The following is a 17,505-nucleotide window of genomic DNA, read 5'->3' on the forward strand; positions in this document are numbered from 1 at the left end:
TGTGTCTTGGTTTTTTTTGTTTGTTTGTTTTCTTTTTTAATAACTATAAATTCAAGCTTAGGGAAGCTTGCCTTTGTCTTGAAAAAAACAAAACAACAAAGCTGTCATATCATTTGCTAACCTGATCTCATTTGAAGAGAGAGATGGTAGTTATCTTGCAAGAGCAAAATTTATACCACGAATGATGCAGGTCTAAGTCTGGTAGCACTAAAAGGAGACGATAGCATTGTTGACAAAATTATAATCTGCTGGTGGCATTTGCGGAAAAGAAGCCCTTGCAAATTTCTAAATAACAGTAAACTCTGTTAGGAAATTCTAAAGTGTCTTACAGGCCAAAAAGGGAATGAGGTTAGTAAAATGCCTCAACAGAGTTTGAATAAAATACTGGATTTGAGAGTTACTGGAACTTGGATATGTAAAAATAGGGTGGTAGGTTGGGTCATGCTTACAATGGTCTCAAGTTCAAATAAACTATTGTGACAATACACCACTTCACAGGTCACACGCTTGTCCAGGGGCTTTTCTTTCCTTCAGTAGGTGCTGGCAGAAGGTGTGCTCAGTCGCTTTCCAATATAGATGCTGAAAGGAAACAGAGTGCGTCACGTTTCATCGGCTTCAACAGGTGTATACCAGCTTTCCACAGGCTGAACTGTACTTACAAACTAAATGTTTCAATTCTCGTAGAAGGCTAAAAGGTGTCAGTGCACAGTTCCCTACCCTGAAATCACTGCTGACTTACTTAAAACTAGTCAGCAGCCAGCCAAACTGGTTTTATATAATTATGTTTACTCATTAGGCAGGACTGGACAGCACAGGGGCAGCGATCAGACAAAAGTAAAACCAGAGAGAACAGATTCCCCAAAGAACAAAGCACAAACTTCCTCTGAGATGTTCCCTTACAGCGGACAGAGGTCTATTGATATTTGAGATACGACATACGGTAATGAGCCAAATCACAAAGCTGCCAGTGCCTTACAGTGGGCTCTTACGAACCATTTAACTCTTCAGGATCAGGCCTAACATTGCTTTCCCATGCCAAGCAAGCATTTTACCATGAAGTAACATAAGTGGAAAGGAAGTTAAGGAAAATAAGAATTTAGTCCCACCCCTCCCAGTGTAACAAAACCAACCAACTTTCTCAAATCCTTTTTTCTGCATTCATCGATAATAACACACTTATTCCAGCAAGAGAGAGAATCTGAAGACTCATGAAAGAAAGAGCCCGCACAAGGTACAAAAACCAACTCCCTGAGGGCAAATGAACTACTCTGCAGTCAATACTAAAAGGGAATTAAAAAAAATTTTTTTTTTGAATGTTTATATTTTTGAAAGAGAGAGAGAGAGGCAGAGCGTGAACAGGGGAGCAGAGAGAAACGGAGACACAGAATCCAAAGTGGGTTCCAGGCTCTGAGCTGTCAGCACAGAGCCCGATGCGGGACTCGAACTCACAAACCGCGAAATCATGACCCAAGCCGATGTCGGAAGCTTAACCGACTGGGCCACCCACATGCCCCTATACTGAAAGGGAATTTAAAGTCCTACCCAGTCTGCCCTCACAGCAACCCCATACGACACTCACACACTTCCTTCCGCACAAACCCCTTCCATTCCGCTGTCTGCCATCACAAAAACAGATCAAGCACCCAGAAAGACAAAAGGAGTCTATGGGAAAGTCACGTATATGTTTCCATGTTTGTGACTGTAAATACTCTCCCATATGCTGAGCTCCTTAAAGGGAAGATAAGGGATATCTCTTTTGCATATTATATAGAGAAAATGACTCCTTGTACATGCTTGAAGAGAATAACAGACCTTAAAAAAAGAAAGAAACTAACAGCTAGTGTTTAACTCCTAAAATCCTCCAAAAAAATAGATTTCCTCAACTGTTTGATCAAAAAAAAAAAAAAAAAAAAGAATTTAAAAGACTGAAAAATCAATCAGCTACAGGTAAACGTGGGATCAATTTTAGAAGAGTCAATGAAAATGCTACAGGAAGAAAAATACAGACCCCCACCAACCTACCAGTTTCACTCAAAGACTATTCAATAAAACGGTGTATTTTCCCATCTGGGGGAAAAAAAAATGTTCACCTCAGCCCCAAATTTATACACTAAAGGTTAGTTTACTTTAAAGCTTAGCTAATCTTGAATAATTTATAAACGACAAAACCCAAAAGGAAAAATCAGACACAGAAGAGCCCACTTAAAAATGATCACTACAGGACTAACATGAACAACTTACTTTCAAATAAGAAAAACAAAACTCCGCTATTAAAAATGCTTACCAATGTACCAATAACGTATCGGCTTCAACAGTTCTTTTAAGCTCACCCTATCTGCACTCAAACATTAAAAGGGAAACAATACAAACGGTCTCAACCGTGTTTCTTACATCTGGAAATAAAATCGGAGGGTAAAATAAATGGAAAACACGCTGGGAGTTCACCAGTACTTACCCTAGCCCCAAAGCCAAAACATGAGAGAGGAAGAGAGACGGAATGAACACTTTAAGAAATTCTGCGGAGAAGATACCCCCTTTCTTCATGGCCCCGCTTTTCCTCATGCTTAAGGAAACGGAGCGTTTGGGGTGTCTGAAGTGGAACTCCCTGGGGAAAGAAAGGCAGAGGAAGGGGTCAGAAATGCACTTGCTGAGAACATCTTGGAAATGAGTAGGTCCACCGCACGCTGGTAGTTCACACCTCCCCCGTGTACAGAGGAGACACCGGCAAGAACTCACTTAGGTGGAATGTTTTCGGGTCTACTGGACCAGTCAGACACCCAGTCTACACTTTTCTTCAAAGCATCAACTTCTTTCTCTCCTTCTGCAACCTCTTCTTCTGACTGTAAAGAAGAATTACAACTTTAAAAAGAAAAACAAAGGAAGACCAATTCTTCCTACCACAAAAGACAAATCTAGGCAGCAAATATATGAAGATCCTAAGGTTGTGCCTGGGCAATTTTCATGGAAGAAACGTGACAGCTTTCTAAACAAGCTGACAAAATGATCTGAGATCACAGCATTCAAGATCTTAAAAAGAACCTGAGCGGGCCTCACTGCGGTTCTATCTAAGCAGAGGATGTGAACCTCAAAAAAGCGCACTTGGGGCTATCATGCTAGGTACAGTGCAGAAAGCATTAATAACTGTTGAATCTGGGCAATGTTTCTTCACAGGCCCACTGCAACATTCTCTTCACTTTTGTACGCACTTAAAATTTGTCATTATTAAAACTAAAAGACAACATACCCAAATGTATATACAAACCAATTAAAGTGATGAGGGAAGAAATCAGTGGGAGATGTGATGAAGAAGTAAAAAATAATATTTATTAATCATTCATCAAAATACAAGCATCATTCTAAGCGCTTCACATGCATTAATCTTTACCTTGCAACAACCCTACAAAAACAGGAATTACTGACATTCCATTTTACAGATGAGGAAATGAAGACATAAATTCAGTAACTGGCTAAGGTTCCGCAATCAGTAAGAGGCGGGGCCAGTATTTCAACCTGGGCAAACGGTCTTCTACAGCCCCCACTCATAAGCATTAGGTTTTACTTCCTGGAAGGAGATTATATACTTTTTAGACAAATCACTACACATTTCCCAAGGTTTATTCAAAAGTACTTATGCCAAAAGTTTCTTGGACTCATTTATTTGCTACTGACTTAGAATTTGACATTTTTCCATCAGATAAATGAGAAAGAAGTCTTTGCTCTTGCTAACTATAACCTATAGTTTCAGGCCAAGAACATGCAAAAGCAGCCACAGGAATTTTTAGGAGATATTCCTAAAAATGAACAGCAATGTTCACTCAGCTTTACAGAATGGATGCTAGGACCTCAAACCAAAGGGTCTCAGAGTGAACTATTTTGATTTGTTACTTTGCTTGAATAGGATTCATTCTTTGACCAAAGCTTTCATTCTTTTCGCAGACAGCAGTGAATTGCAGAACTTAATAGATCAACATGATTCTCTCTGCCAGGCTACTTCTTTTTGAAACAGGTGCCCCAGTAAGGTGGTTTCAGAATACAATGGGCTACCTGCATCTAGAGACGATCGAACCGAAAGTAAAATCCCTGTGGATTTCTGCTACTCTGGTAGTACCCTTCTTATTTAGTTCTGCTGGATTTAGCAAATTCCGCTGAATGACACAATGTAGCCTTTAGGATTAAGCTTTTTCCACTGGGTGTTGAGATTACTCAGAATCATGAGTTGGCTCTTTGTGAAATAAATCTGAAAACATCCTAAATCAAAAACAATAAACTGTTACAATTTACTTAGAGACCAGTTTGTGTACACACAATATCTGGCTATATGCAACACCACACAACATTCTGCTTCCAGTTTCCGACTCTGGTCTCCCATGTCTCTCCTTAAAACTGCTCGAAGATTTACATCTAAATTTGTGAACAGATCAGTATTTCCTACTTTCCAAGAGAATGAAAGTGTGGTAAGATTTTACGCTCTAATTTTTTCGAAGCTGATGTCATTTTCTCTCAGTTGAGTGAAGCAAAGTTTTTAGACTACTAGTAAAAAACAAATAAACAACAACAAAATACAAATTGCGCAAATCAGTTTAGACTGCTTACCTTAAGAACCAAGAATCTCACGCTATCCTCGCTTACTACCGCCGTGTGCTTCCCTTTTATTCATGTTAAATTTGCCAGTTTCAGGTTTTAAATTACCTTCTAATCCTTGGAATTCCGGAATATGGTAAAAATGTACTTAATCTAATTAATACGATTTGTGCTTTTAAACTGAATTATCCTCTCTCTACACCCACATCTAAAAAAATTCTCATCATTTTAGCCTGTTCTCATGCGGAAGTCCCTTACCTTCAAATCACTTACATTTTCCTTTCCTAGGCCACTCAAGTTCTCTACATGTGACTATTAAACTGCATACAGTGGGGTCCATGGGCAGATAAACCACAGTTTTACAAGAGGGGGAAGGGAGGACATCTTCAGTCTGCATCATGACTTCAAGAGACCATCTACAGTCAATTTTCTACTATAAAACAAGACTCTTGAGGACTATGGTCATAAAAGTATAGTCTGAATGATCCTTTTCTTAAATGCATTACCCCTTAGGCTTCTTCACAGCATAACTTAGCAGGCATGTTTTAGTTCATTCTCATGACCTTATGAGCTCTCCTGAAATCAATCCCCTGCAAGGACTTATTACAGTAGAAGGAGCAGGCCCAGACAGCCCTGGTTTCAATCCTGGCTCTATTGTGTATTGGCTTTGTGATCTTAGATAAGTAACTTCTCGAAGACGAAGTCTCACTTTCCCTATTTGTTCTCAGGGCTAATATCACCTCTTTCACTGGACTGAGAACATCAAAAGTGGGAAAAACTTTTTTTAGGAATAAATTTAGCACCAAGAATATATCTATCAGTGTCTTTCCTTCCTCCTAGAAAAGGCTGAAAATGTCAAACATTCCTCGTATAGACATATATAAAAATGTTCAATAAAATCAAGTACCATAACAGTCCTGTGGTAACTGCTTCTGTACGCTAACCCTAAACTTGCTTCTCATTCACAAATATAAAATGCGTCCTCCCAAGCCCTAAAGTTACTCATTTTTAAATGATCGTTTCTTCAATTTTAAAAAAGCAATGAAAAAGGCTTTTTGAAAGCTTAAGTAAATCATACCTACCGATGTCTTATTAAAAGTCTTACTTCAATGTTCCTTTAGGTACCTGTTTCTGAATAGGAACCACACTAGCAATACGACCATAATCCGACACAGAAGCCAAAAGATTTTCATTATCTTTCCTAAATTTCACAAATTCCTTTGGAATTCTAGGATGGATGCAGTCAGCTCTAGAATTCCATTTGAATTCAATTAACAGTGAAGGCTAATTGTACACTGCCACTCCATGAACCAGGAGAGCACCTATCAAAGTGTTTCATTAGGTGGTTAGGGAGCTTATTCGGGGGGGGGGGGGGGGGAGTAGGTGTGAAGGGGGAGGGAGGTCTAAGATCAAATTAACTTGGAAAACACTTGGTTTAAATAAACAGATTCTTTTACTGCAGGAGTTGCCAGAGCCTTTAAGCTACTACTGTGTGCTGTAAATACTGGGATGGGAGGGGGAGGGAGCACAGGGGCTGTATTATTTCCACTTAACTTGCCTTCAGGATTATTTTATGGAGCTTCCCATTGTGCAACTGTTTCTCGAAACACATTCTGGAAAAGGCTAATCTAGATTTTCAATTTGTCCGTACGAAAGACAATATGCACTGAGGATATCTTCCTCAGGAAAGACTACAACAAATAATTAATTTCACTTCTCTGTCTTGGGATTCCTTAGTCCACCTTGCCATGGAAACTATGTATTTTCTTCTTCATTAGTTATAGCACATCCACATGGCAAACTGGACATAAGTAAGCCAGCAATTCAACAACTACAGTCAGAACAGCTTCCTACGTGAGAGCCTTGCTACTATAACCTTCTCTATAAGATAAAGCTCATCATAATATAAATTTGTATTCAATCCACAGATCTGCGAGGTTTCAGGACAGCACAAATAGAATATAGGCAAAGCAGGGAGAAATTGTGCAGCCTTCGGAAACAGAAAATACTGGGTGTATCCAACATACCATGTAAAATGTTTCTAGTGCAAAGGGGTTTAGGACATTGTAAAGTGATAACCCCACAAAACAAAGTTTCTGTCAGAATCCATTTAAACAAACCTCCAGCAAACACTCTGCAAGCACCTAACACAGGAGAGCAAGACAACGGTTCCTGTCCTCACGAATTTGCACTGACCCTTTTTGGTGAAAGTTAAGGGCTGGCTATGAACATTCTAAATCACGAACAACAAGTATTTACTCATCGTAAGTTTTATAATATAAACCCTTGTAAGCTTTCAATACTATATCCGTTGATTTTACTAAAACATCAATTCCTAGTGAACTATTCTTATCTTCTTTAATTTAATGAACCCTGCAAAATTTAGATGAATTCTCTCTCTAGCTGTTGTATTCACTTCAAAAGTCACTGCTTTGATTTCAGATGCAGAAAAAGTTTTCATACCTGGTTCTACAGCTTTCCTTTTCATTCATTTTGTGACCTTGCATAAAACTCCTCAGTTTTCCATTTATAAACTCAAGAAACTAGCCCAGAATACAGAATGATACATCATAGATAAGAATTTTCCAATTCTAGGGGTACCTGGCTGGCTCAGTCGGTTGAGCGTCTGACTTCGGCTCGGGTCATGATCTCGCAGTCTGTGAGTTTGAGCCCCGTGTCGAGCTCTGTGCTGACAGCTCAGAGCCTGGAGCCTGCTTCGGATTTTGTGTCTCCCTCTCTCTCTGCCCCTCCCCCACTCACACTTTGTCTCTCTCTCTCCTTCAAAAATAAATAGACACTTAAAAAAAAAAAAGAATTTTCCAATTCTTTTAGGGTGATAGGACCCCAAATTCTCAGCTGTAGAGAAGTACAAGGGCTGTATCATCTTAAGTAAATTATACAACCAGAAACTGAATAACTTAAAACAGCTTCCAAGTACTTTTTAAAGTCTTCTTATTCTTCAATATATTTTAGCAAAACACACTTATCTAGAGGTTCGCATTTTTCCTAATTGTTTACTGTACATCAGAACAACGAACACACGCACACACACCTGAGAGCTATGGTCCCTGCTGGTGTGCATCTCCACATCAAACATAATCTGCCCATCTTCTTGTGGGGAAGGGCTAGAAGAGAAAGAATTTAGCCATTAATTTTAGTTCTCATTTTGCCAAGTAAATTAACCTCCACTGGAAATTAGAAAACTGAAAGTTACAGTAGAATTGGCTTTGAAAAAGCCACAAATCAAAAAGTATTATCTTTTCTGAAATCAAGCACTCTTGTTTCCAAAATGTTCTGGAATTTTGTGGTGGTGATGAATTTCTTTGCAATGATAAATTTCCTTATTTTTACTCTTTTTCCAATAAAGGTACGATGATCTACAAATTCAGGAAGCTGGTTTGGGATTCTTTTGCTCAAAGCTCTTTCCTCATTAAATAATTCATCACCAGCAAGTCTCAACATGTGAAAGCAGTTTTCAGAGCCTAGTTGGTTCCCAGCCTCCTGAGGAGCTTCCTGGGTATAATCTGAAACCGGCCCCCAAATGGGAGGGCGAGGAGAGCAAAAGAGGCAGGCCACCCCACATCGGTAGGTGACAGGTTTAAAGAGAGAGCGAACTTACAGATGAGGCTTGTCTTGGGGTGACAGTAAGTCAAGCACATCAGATCGCCATCAGCCTGCCAAATCTTAAAAGTTCATACAGAGGCCTTAACTGGGTCTAGTCACATATGCCGTTCAAACAGTCTCAACACCACATTTCTGTCTCAAAGCTGTATTCCTCAGGCAGCTTCTGAGAGCTGGGAAGGTAGGCACATTCCAAGGTCAGGAGAGGGGCTGGGGAGCCTCCAGTTGCCCAAGTCCAGCTTCAGGGTCAATCTGCGGTCACATCTTCTCGAACACCTCCTCTGGCACTCTTTCAAAGGGTCTTCAAGTTTAAAATTGTGTTCGCGATACTATTACGATTTATTTGCCTTTGTCATTCTTATTCTGTCATGTCTGTCATTCTTACTCCATGTATCGTGAAACTTTCCAAAGGCTACATGATGTGTTTTATAACAACAGACCCAGTGCAAAAGCAGATGAGAATCCAGCTGTTTTCTATTAAAGCCAGATATTAAAGAGATTTGCAAAAATGTAAAACAATGCTACTAATTCTTACTAATTTTTTTGGTTATGAAAAAGTTTCTTTTCATTTTAAAAAGCTACTTATATTGAAATGTAAAGGGTTTATTATTGTTGAATGAGTGTGTATTTTGAAACTTTCTGTTTTAATTTCTAATATAGTTAAATGTTGAAATATATAACCCACATAATCAAAAGACTTTTGGGGATCCTAATAATTTTTAGGGCTGTAAAGGAGTACCGAGACCAAAGAGTTTCAGAACCACTATTCTACTTGTTTCAGAAATATTTGCTTTGAGATATCTCAGAATGAATTACTGAAGCTTATATATGAATATGGAACTTTAATGAAAAGTACAAGATAATATTCCCCAAAACAAAAATTTACAGATAAACTTTTCGACAAAACACGTGATTGCAAACTATCTTGATACAATAGATGAACACAACATGCTAAGTTCTATTCTTAGTTTTATCAGCGATTCCTTGCGTAACCACGGCAGGTTGTTGCTTCTCGGCCTTTTGGCTAAGATCAAGTATAACACAACAGGTCACTAGATTTTCCACTATACACCCCGCCCCCACCTCCCAAATCTAAACTGAAGTATGGATGAAAACGCTCAGGCCTGACTTGTTCAAAGAACTAGATATTAACTGTTCAACATACCAAGAGCACGTGTAGAATGTTAACATATAGAAATGATGGTGAGACACACTCAAAAATAAGTTCACCTGAAATCTGTCAGACTGATTCAGCCTAGGAGCCTCAGACTATTATCATTGACACAAGAGAGTCCTAAATAGGGACGGCAAGAGAGAAAAGCTGATTCTGTACCGCACAAACATTTTAGTGTATTTAGAAAATTTTGGTCTTAAACTAGAAATCTCAGGCTACAGCACAGGAACCAGGTAGGAGGCACTCTTGTCCTCAGTTTACTGTCCTTACGCTCCAACACCATTGAGTTCACAGCCAGAGATCCAGTTAAGGGCGAGCCTTCCGTAGCCATAAGCAGGTCAACGCAGTAGAATGACACAGTCAAGAACCCTACAGGAGCACTTCTCTCCTTCTACACTCTTCTTTATCGTTGGCACCAATCCCACTCAGGAAAATACTCAATGTTTCACTGGTCAATGGTTTACTCCTCCTAACAATGTGAAATGCATTAGAGCTTCAATTCTGGCTCATGATAGAATTAGCTGGGGAGCTTTTAAAATATCCTGTCTCTACCCTACCCCTCACAACGGAATGAGAATCTCTAGGGATGGGGTCTGTGCACTGGTATTTTTAAAAGCTCCCTAGGCATGTCTGGTGTGTAGGCTGAGAACTCCCGCAATAGGGTGAAACGCGATATAAAACACAGGGGGGTTATCTTCTTACAACCGCCACAGTGACAAAAATGTATCTGTGGGATAATTTTTAAATTCCAAGTTCGGTTGGTCCTTGAACAATACAGGGTGCTGAGGCCACCCCACAAAGTTAAAAACCTGTGTATAACTTTTGACTCCCCCAAAACTTAATTGCTAATAACCTACTTTTGACCAGAAGCCTTACGGATAACATAGTCAACTGACACATATCCTGTATGTTATATGTATTGTCTAGTGTATTTCTACAATAAACTAAGCTAGAGGAAAAACATGTTAAAGATAATCATAAGGAAGAAAAAAACATTTACAGTATTGGACTGTATCGAAAAGCATTCACATGACTGTGCAGTTCAGACTCACGTTGTTCAAGGGTCACTGTATTCATAAATTAGCTTTGAGACTAATATCCAAGAATCCTAGAACTTCTCCATCTATAAGAAACACTTCTCAATGACTTCAAATATAGGGATGCATGGCAATTCAAATGAAATGAATTTTGAAGACATTTCTGAATGTTAAAATGTGTTATATAGCAGGGGAGAGTATTACTGAGCTCGAGCTGTAGGCCTTCTCTGAAAGATGACCAGGAACCCAGCGCGTAAAGGCACACAAGCTGAGGGACAGGAAAGTGCTGGAAGGCATGCGCCACGCCTCACTTCACATGTTTAAAGACCTAACTTGAACATGATCGTGAGAAAGTAAATTCACGTCCAATCACAAGTATAACTACAACCACAAGTGAAAGAAGTTGACCAGAAAAGCAAGCAAGGGACTTCTTCTCTGCTCAATGACCACAGCAAGTGAACAGGTTAAGGGACACATTGATGCCAATCATCAAGGGTCATGTACTTGAATGCAGAAAAGCCTTAGAAACAAGCCTAGAACAAGCAGAAAACTTCAGAAACGCATAACGAGTCCCATAATATAAATGCAGCGTAATAGAAACTTCATTCTGAAAGACAGACGAATGCTGTTGCTACTGGAATCAGTGGCAAGCTGCTCAGCAAAGAGCCATCTGCTCTGCTTCTAACGAGGCTCCTGGGAAGTACAGGGGCAGAGGCAGAGGCGGGGGTGCGCGGTGGGCCAGAGCCAGCAACCCAGTCCTCTGCTACCTTGGTGACATCGGTGGATCATAAGACAGGCAGGAACTTCAAACGTGACTGAACTCCTGTTTCTCCTTTTAAACTTTTTCTGATATATAAAATGTGCTATATGTACATTTTACACAAAGTACAAAAATGTTCAGAAGAAGAAAAATATCCATAATTCCATCCCTTAGAGATAATCACTTTTATTTTTAGTACCCATTTTTAAGTGTTTCCTTAGCCTTTTCCTCGTGCGTTTGCATTTTCTCCATGGATAATATCAGTTAACTCTTAGTTAACCACATCATCCAGTATCCCGTAATGCTAACGTATGGCCGTCACAGACCAGAAGGTGTTAGGTAGATCACCATGTCATTTAATACCGCGTCCCCGGGGGAAAAAAAAATGACGCTTACACTGAAAAGCAAACAAACAACTTGGTTTCATTCAACTCAATCACCGTGCCCTTACTCTTTCACCATAAGCAGTTCTTAATCAGTGGAATTACTTTTCCCGAGTTAAATATAGAAATATGAGGTCTAAAATAAAAGTTCCTCTGAAGAAACAGAAAGGCCTCCCAAATTAACTATCTTGATAGCCGGTGGTCAGTGTTTCCACCCTGCAAATTCTGCCGTAACTTGCATCAACCTGCAGTTCCTAGGACTCAGAAACATGTACTGAGTGTTACTACACACCAGCACCATGACTATCAAGGGTACTACGGAGATGAAACATGACCCCTGCTCTTTGGAGACTCACAAGCTACAAGGGGGGACAGACACAGAAGAGGTGACTGGCAGAATGTGATCTCTGAAACAGGGACACAAAGGAAAATGGGAAAAAGTTGGATTCATTCTACAAGTAAACATTTATGCCCTTGACTTTTAAACCGATAAATATCAAAAAAATGATACACTCTGAGTAAAGAAACTGATTTAATCTAGGCGAAAACACTAGGGACTCAACTATTTGTCAATTGGCTCTCTGATTTAAATTCACATGCTGCAATAAATCAGGAGTCATATTTTGTCAAATGAAGACGAAAGCAAATTTATTTCTTCTAATGGGAATTAACCTTGTAACCCGCCTGTTTTCCGAATTCTACCAAATCATGGATCTCACTTACCTGTCACAGTGAGAACTGGCTCTTGAACTACTCTGTCCTGATTCGTGTTGTGCGTCCAAAAGAATCTTTTCCATGTCTCCATTGTGGATAGAGGATGAGGAAGGTACGTGTTCTAGCCCCCCATTTTTCCCATTGCCATTATCATTGCCATTGCTGCTGTTCATAGGGAGCTCCACCCAGGAACCTGTTGGACGAGTCAGATAGCTTAAGTTAACCACAGCAGAACCAAACTCTGTCATGTGCACACAGATGCGAATGTGGTGAATTCCGATAAGAATTCGGTCTTGCCTTAAAGCAAACGTAGAAGTACTCTGAAGACAATAAATAAGGAGCAACAGAAGTCTAAAAATGTGTATAGTTCTTGTTCCTGAAGTAGCTCATGCAATCAACCAATTTAGAAGAAGCTGGAACTCTAACCACTAGTATCTTAGAAAATGTGTTTTTCGGCCAATTTTCTCTCTAGTTAAAGCTTAGTTTATATACAATAAGCACTCCTCTGAAAACTCTGAGATTGCTTTCCAAAAAATAAATGGCTACTTTATTACAAGACAGCCTACTTATCTTCAATATTTTAGTTATAGATGTATTTAATGTAACACAGATTTTCCCCCAAAGTCTACTTCAGCTGTTTAGTTGTGCCCTCCCCACAGATAAAATAAACACATGGCTTAGAAACTTCATGAAAGTCATCTAAATAAGTCAACAACTGTCTTAATTAGTATAAACAATTGAGAAGCTCCCAGAGGGGCGCCTGGGTGGCGCAGTTGGTTAAGCGTCCGACTTCAGCCACGTCACGATCTCGCGGTCCGGGAGTTCGAGCCCCGCGTCAGGCTCTGGGCTGATGGCTCAGAGCCTGGAGCCTGTTTCCGGTTCTGTGTCTCCCTCTCTCTCTGCCCCTCCCCCGTTCATGCTCTGTCTCTCTCTGTCCCAAAAATAAATAAACGTTGAGAAGCTCCCAGAGAACTTAACTCCAATCGTAAGTTTCAATTTGTGTACACATGTGCAAAATAAATGAACGCATCCAGCTCTTAATTAAATCAGGTGGTAACGCTAAGAATTCTGAAAAAGCTCTTGTCTCCATGCGACCGATTAGTTTCTTCCTTTCCTCTGTACCTCACCCCTTTCTATTCCCTTTCTCTATGTACTAACCGTACCTTGTGGACTTGACTTTTCTTCTCTCCCACGAGCTCCTACTTTCTAGGGTTTCATTAAGCCTTGTTGGTTTTAGGGGAGAAACTACTGTGCATCTGCACAGGAGACACTGAGGTTTTCTCAGGCAAACAGTCAAAGGGGGTGGAGCCACGGGAAAGGGGATGTGGCCTCGGTAATCTGGACAGCTCTTGAAAATATTTACTGGCTCCATGAGTTTGCGGACACATTAAGATGCCTTAATTTTAATAAGAATTGGCAGCAGTAGCCAACAGGCCAACTTCACAACAAAAAGAGATAGTGATGGATTTGCTTCATACTTTGCATATTTTTTTTTTATTTATTTTATTTATTTATTTTTAAAATTTGGGGCGCCTGGGTGGCGCAGTCGGTTAAGCGTCCGACTTCAGCCAGGTCACGATCTCGCGGTCCGTGAGTTCGAGCCCCGCATCGGGCTCTGGGCTGATGGCTCAGAGCCTGGAGCCTGTTTCCGATTCTGTGTCTCCCTCTCTCTCTGCCCCTCCCCCGTTCATGCTCTGTCTCTCTCTGTCCCCAAAATAAATAAACATTAAAAAAAAAAAATTTTTTTAAAGACGGACACTTAACCGACTGAGCCACCCAGGTGCCCCACATATTTTGTTTTAGAAAATATAATGAAGCAGGCTGGTAGGGCCATCTCTCTAAACTCCCAGCATAAGTGTTAAGCGTTCTGTGGCTGAACAGTCTTCCATCAGTAAATCACAAGTAATCACCAAAACAGGCTCAAACCCTCAAATGGACTATTAATGAAGTGAGGACTATTCTAGATCCAAAGTGAACACATCATCCTTCTATGAAGGAACAGCTCAAAGGCGACCTGCCTGGAAATCAGACTCCACCGCCTGCTCTCTGCCCGTATTTCTCAGCTTCAGTATTCTCATTTGTAAAACAGATATAAAAGCACAGACCCTACCTCAGAGCTGCTCTGAGGATTAACTAGAGGAACACGGGTGAAGTGCCTAGTAAGTGGGAGATATTCAGCTATCTGCTAGATAAACGAGTTTGTCCTTGTCCAGTACTTAGAACCGTGTTTGCTGAATAAAAATGAAGTTACCCTTTCCTCCCTTTCCCTCCACGGCAGTCCCAGTGGGGGTCACAGCCCAATAACCAAAACCAAATCTTTGGGACTCTACTGCCAAACAACACGGTTGCAGGACGTCCTCGCGACCTCATTCTATACAGAAACAAAAATGGACAGACTAGGTAGAGTTCAAAATGGATTAGCAAATTCAACTAACAAAGCTAAGACAGACTGAACACTAAAGGTAATTTAACTAAATCCTTGGAGTGCCTCTGGAGTGTAGAAGAAACATGCCAAAAGCATCCCTAAATTTAGAGCTCTGCAAAGTATTTTAACTGGAGAGACAGAAAAAGAAAGAGGTATATGATAAGTTTTTTTCCTACTCCTATTGTTTTCTACAATTTCAAACTTAACTTTAAACCAACAGAATCAGTTCTTCTTGTACAGAAGCCTAATGTATAAACAACACAAACAAAAGACCTGAGCTGCTCTGGTAGAAGTAAGGAACCAGGCGTTCCCGATGGATCTCTGTGGAAGCCAGTCTTCCCTAAAATACAATTAATGTTCACTTCAAGTAGCTGATCAAAGAGAAAACCAGCTGTAACAATATCAGGTTTTCCACACCTCACCTTTTTGAAGGACTTCCAAACCAATATCTAGGTTCTACTTCCAGCATTAAAAATATGTAAGCAATCATAATCTACGAACTTGAGAAGACACACCTGGAAAAGCTTGGTAAAAGTGATTTCTGTAACTGGCTTCACACCCAGCATAACTGAAGGCATTTCCACTTAAGGCAGACAAAAATTTGGGGCATATATTAATATCCGTGGTTGAGAGCACAGACTGAAGCCAGACTCCCGTTCTAACACTTAACAGCTGTTACACCCCAAACAGGTTACTTAATCCCTTACTAGTTTTCTCACCTGTAAAATGGGGATAAAAATTATATCTACCTCAGAGGGGTGCACGAAGACAACATGAATAAAGTACTGAGAAAAATAAGGAAAATCACTAGTACATGGTATGTGTTAGCTATTATTGTAATTATACTCTGTATCTTTTAAGAAACATTTCTTAATGCAAAAATGTGTTTCTTGAAAATAAACATACATAAAGTAAAAATACCTTTCTTCCCAATCTCCTATTCCTACTCCCAAATAAAACCACTTTTAAAAAGTTCATAATGTAAACTTCCAGAGCTTTTTCGATAGTTGTGCTTTTTGCTTTTGTCTTTACAAAAAAATTGAATCATACTATACATATTTTTCTGTAAAAAGTGTTTTTTACCTAACAGTTTGTAGATATCTTTCACCATCAATGCATATTACCTTACCTCATTCTTTTAAACTGCTTTGCATCTCATAAAGATATACCATACTTTAGCCATTATCCAATGTTGATGGTTAATGATAACCAAAATTGTTTCTAATATGATGTTATTGCAATCAGGTCCTCAATAGAGTGTAATTTGACAATATGCATTAAGACACCTAAAAAGGTAGACTTTCCCTAACTCAACAATTCTCCAGATATATCATCTATGGAAATAAACTGTACTGCAGAAACACCTATGCATACAGATATTAAAAGGCTACCTATCAGCTTTATTTTTTGAGTAAAATGGGAAAAAAGTAAACCTGTCTTTCTCAATAGATGGACTACACATGCTTTTCATTACCTCGTTCATTCTTGATTTACAGCTTCAGAATTTCTTGATGTTCTAACTCTGACAATCCTCATAAAGTCCCTTTCTACTTGGAAAGGAAACAAGATATGAGGATTGTGCTGTCCGAGCAATACAAAGTAGAAAAAAAATCTCAGTGAATTCTCTTCCTAAAAATCAAGCTTTAAAAAAAAAAAAAAAAAAAAAAAAAAAAAAAACTGGCAGGCTCTCTCTGTTATATTAAGTCTACTTACAAACTGAAAAGTGTTCTTATGCCAGACTGTACATATACACCATACATGAGATATTTTCTCAAATCTTTGAGAACTGCTAAGAGATTCAGAATTGCTAAGAGATTCATGCTTCTATATTTTCTAATCTAGTACATCCTGAAGGCTGGTTCAGTAATTGTGATTATATTCATGACTGTATGCTGTATATACTCTTTCTAGTTTTATAATTACTAGTTCAATCCTCTTGCAAGAAGGGGAGTGGGAGAGCTGCAGGGCACAGGAAGGGAGAGAAGGAGGAAGAGTATTTCTCATTTTTCCCCCCAACTTTCCAAGGTCCCATGTGTAACTGTCATCCTAACCAGCAGAGATACATTTCATCATGTCTTCTGTTCTTTCCTCCAAGCCTTTATTTTATTTCAAGCACTTGATGCTGGAATGCAGACCAAGAACAGTCACTGATATTCTTCTAAAAAAAAAAAAAAATCATTTTGCACGAAGGAGTACTTACACACCAGTTACTAATATATTCAAGAATAGTATCATGAAGCAGTGAAGTTTCACATGCCATAGACTCAAAAGCTCTCTGGCCATACTGGGGAAACAAGTACATCATGGTTGAAGATGTTTAAAAAGAAAAAAAAAAAAGGCTGTACTTCCTACATTAAACAACAAGAATTATTATATAACATAAGTGTCCTGTACAAATATTAAGTAACTTGACAGTTTTCTTAAGACTAGAACTGAGACTGGAAACTGGAAAAACATCATTTTAACTCTGCCAGTATTCTGTATATTTGTCCATTAATTTGTAAGGAAGGTGAACTGTTCCCCTACAATGGTAAACTAAAGTCAGAGAAAGCTTTCATTACTTCAAATATTTCCATAATTTGCTGTTAAAACTCTGTTTTGATTCCTGAACTTAAGATAAAAATCACAAACCACAGATAATCTGTACAACGAGTTCATCTTCTGTGTTTCACAGTGGTGCAACTTTACCCAACAAAGAACTTCAACTTATCAACAATTTGGGTGGTATTAGATGTCTGAATAAGTTGTTTTGCCCAGTGCCCAAAAATCATTTGAAGGAATCAGGAAGGCTTCTTGTTTGGTTTGAACCA

General features: G+C 39.3%; 1 protein-coding gene across 2 annotated transcripts in view; it reads right to left on the reverse strand.

Annotated features, from left to right (window-relative positions):
* BNIP3L (BCL2 interacting protein 3 like) overlaps positions 1–17,505 on the reverse strand; it is a 19,855-nt gene continuing 2,350 nt past the window's right edge. Inside the window, exons 1-6 of one of the 2 annotated variants that reach the window (XM_045456754.1) lie at positions 13,434–13,532; positions 12,280–12,463; positions 7,634–7,706; positions 2,737–2,840; positions 2,456–2,605; positions 1–579 (exon numbers count right to left, since the gene is read on the reverse strand). In XM_045456754.1, coding sequence (XP_045312710.1) covers positions 531–579; positions 2,456–2,605; positions 2,737–2,840; positions 7,634–7,706; positions 12,280–12,443 — 540 coding nt within the window. In that variant the 5' untranslated portion in view covers positions 12,444–12,463; positions 13,434–13,532 and the 3' untranslated portion in view covers positions 1–530. Of the gene's footprint in view, positions 580–2,455; positions 2,606–2,736; positions 2,841–7,633; positions 7,707–12,279; positions 12,464–13,433; positions 13,533–17,505 lie in introns of those variants that run through there. The other variant, XM_045456751.1, reaches the window with a different exon arrangement.

Source organism: Leopardus geoffroyi, chromosome B1, assembly GCF_018350155.1.
Source record: "Leopardus geoffroyi isolate Oge1 chromosome B1, O.geoffroyi_Oge1_pat1.0, whole genome shotgun sequence".
Lineage (NCBI taxonomy): Eukaryota > Metazoa > Chordata > Mammalia > Carnivora > Felidae > Leopardus > Leopardus geoffroyi.